The 2,430-nt window shown below is 53.4% G+C and overlaps 1 protein-coding gene across 1 annotated transcript; it reads left to right on the forward strand.

Moving 5' to 3' along the window:
* The first annotated feature begins 845 nt into the window (after positions 1–845).
* LOC126651600 (olfactory receptor 14J1-like) lies at positions 846–1,811 on the forward strand. Its single transcript, XM_050337562.1, has one exon. The coding sequence runs from the start codon at positions 852–854 to the stop codon at positions 1,809–1,811; it is 960 nt and encodes a 319-aa protein (XP_050193519.1). The 5' UTR covers positions 846–851.
* The last annotated feature ends 619 nt before the right edge of the window (positions 1,812–2,430 follow it).

Raw genomic sequence — 2,430 nt, forward strand, 5'->3', positions numbered from 1 at the left:
GGCTCTGCCCTGGCCTCTCCCAGCTGGCCCCTCCCTGTGCATTCCTTGTTTCTCAGCTTGCCCAGTGCAGAGGGGCAGAGCTGCTGTGCCAGCCCAGGAGATGCTGTTGGGTTGGTGAGATGAGCCACGGGTGTCCTTGGCTACAAGGGGGGTGCTGAGCCCTTGAGACAGGCTGAGACACTGAGGGGTGTGGGATGGATCCCTCTGCTCTCAGCAGTGTCTGGGGCTTTTCAGACCAAACTGGGAGTGTGATCAATCTCCATCTGAGGAAGGAGCCAACCCAGGGCAGTTGGGAACAAGAGAGAGGGACAGACCAGCTCCCCTCACTCTGCACTAAGCCCCAGACAATCCTCCAGCCTGGCAGGACCTGCTCTGTTCTCCCTGAGCGCATCAGAAGTGCTGAGGGTTTCTGACATCCAGGAACACTCCTCAGGAGAGATGAGGGGAGTCTGAAAAAAAACAAAGCCAAACTTCTGGAACTGCCTTCTGCTCTCTTGGTTCTTCTGGGAGTGCAGATGCTGACAAGCACTTCTGCACTGGGACCAGTTTCATCAGTCCCAGCTGAACACCAGGACAGGCCCCTGTGCCCACCATGCCCATGACCCCAGGGGTGCAGAGCAGGGCTGACCCCTCACAGCCAGTGAGCACAGGGTCTGCTCCTCATGGAAAATGTACTGAGCCCCAGCCAGGGCTCCAGTCATGGAGCTGAAAGAGAGACTCCTAGAGAAGGAAAATCAATGGAGAAGTGAGAGGGGGGTTGGAAAGCAGCTTTGAATTTTCTCAGAATGTCCTGCCCTAACTTGTCACTGTCCTTTCCTCTTTGAACAGGTGCCCATATCCAGAGGCAGCAAATGGCCAACAGCAGCTCCATGGCCCAGTTCCTCCTGCTGGCATTGTCAGACAGGCGGGAGCTGCAGCTGCTGCACTTCTGGCTCTTCCTGGGCATCTCCCTGGCTGCCCTCCTGGGCAACGGCCTCATCCTCAGCGCCGTAGCCTGCGACCAGCACCTGCACACCCCCAGGGACTTCTTCCTGCTGCACCTCTCCCTCACAGACCTGGGCTGCATCTGCACCACTGTGCCCAAAGCCATGCACAACTCCCTCTGGGACACCACAACCATCTCCTACACAGGATGTGCTGCACAGGCCTTTTTCTTTCTGTTCTTAATTTCAACAGAGTTTTATCTCCTGACCCTCATGTGCTACAACCGCTACGTTGCCATCTGCAAACCCCTGCACTACGGGACCCTCCTGGGCAGCAGAGCTTGTGCCCACATGGCAGCAGCTGCCTGGGCCTCTGGGTTTCTCACTGCTCTGCTGCACACAGCCAATACATTTTCCCTGCCCCTGTGCCAGGGCAATGCCCTGGGCCAGTTCTTCTGTGAAATCCCTCAGATTCTCAAGCTCTCCTGCTCACACTCAGGCTACCTCAGGGAAATTGGGCTCATTGTGGTTAGTGCCTCTTTAATGTTTGGTTGTTTCATTTTCATAGTTTTCTCCTATGTGCAGATCTTCAGGGCTGTGCTCAGTATCCCCTCTGATCAGGGACGGCACAAAGCCTTTTCCACGTGCCTCCCTCACATGATTGTGGTGTCCCTCTTTGTCAGCACTGCCATATTTGCCTACCTGAAGCCCCCCTCCATCTCCTCCCCATCCCTGGATCTGGCCCTCTCAGTTCTGTGCTCGGTTTTTCCTCCAGCACTGAACCCCCTCATCTACAGCCTGAGGAACCAGGAGCTCAAGAATGCCATAAGGAAAATGATGACTGGACTTTTTTCAGGAGCAAAAACGTGCCTGTTTTCTGGTGTGTAACATTCAGAATGGGACTCTTAATTGCCCAGTCTTTCTGCTCAGTTTTTTTTTAAGGACATTGAGTACTTCTTGCAATAATTTTCTGTGCAATAAAATATTATTATGCATCTTCATCCTAATTTAGAATCTACCAATTGAATTTGACCCAGAGATTTATAAATGATGAATTGTGCTCTCTCTGTGTTTAAACAAAATAAAGGAACCTGCAGTGCCTGAGACACTTCTTCTTAGCTGTCCTTAAAGCACAGCACACTGCAGAAAAGGGAGGATTTGCAAAGGGCAAGGGGACAAGAATCCCAGCACAGCAGCACTGCCAGGGAGCAGCAGAGCTTGGTCTTTGCAGAGCTGCTCTTTCCATTTCCACACTGTGCTTGTGAACCCCTTTCTGGCTGGAAGGCCTGAGTGCTCTCTGAGCACAGTCCTGGGGGTGGGAGGCCTTTGAGCACAGGCAGGGACAGGCACTGGGAACTTGTGAAGCAGAGCTGGCCTCCCTGACAGCATCTACAGGATGCTGTCTGAGTGCACTGCATGGACTGGGTCACTTCTTCTGTGCCCTTGCTGCAGGGCTGGAACTCTCCTGTACTGACACCAGAACACTCCTGCTCTTTGAAGTCCAGAA

The sequence above is a fragment of the Myiozetetes cayanensis genome, unplaced genomic scaffold, assembly GCF_022539395.1.
Source record: "Myiozetetes cayanensis isolate MyiCay16 unplaced genomic scaffold, myiCay2020 scf698, whole genome shotgun sequence".
Lineage (NCBI taxonomy): Eukaryota > Metazoa > Chordata > Aves > Passeriformes > Tyrannidae > Myiozetetes > Myiozetetes cayanensis.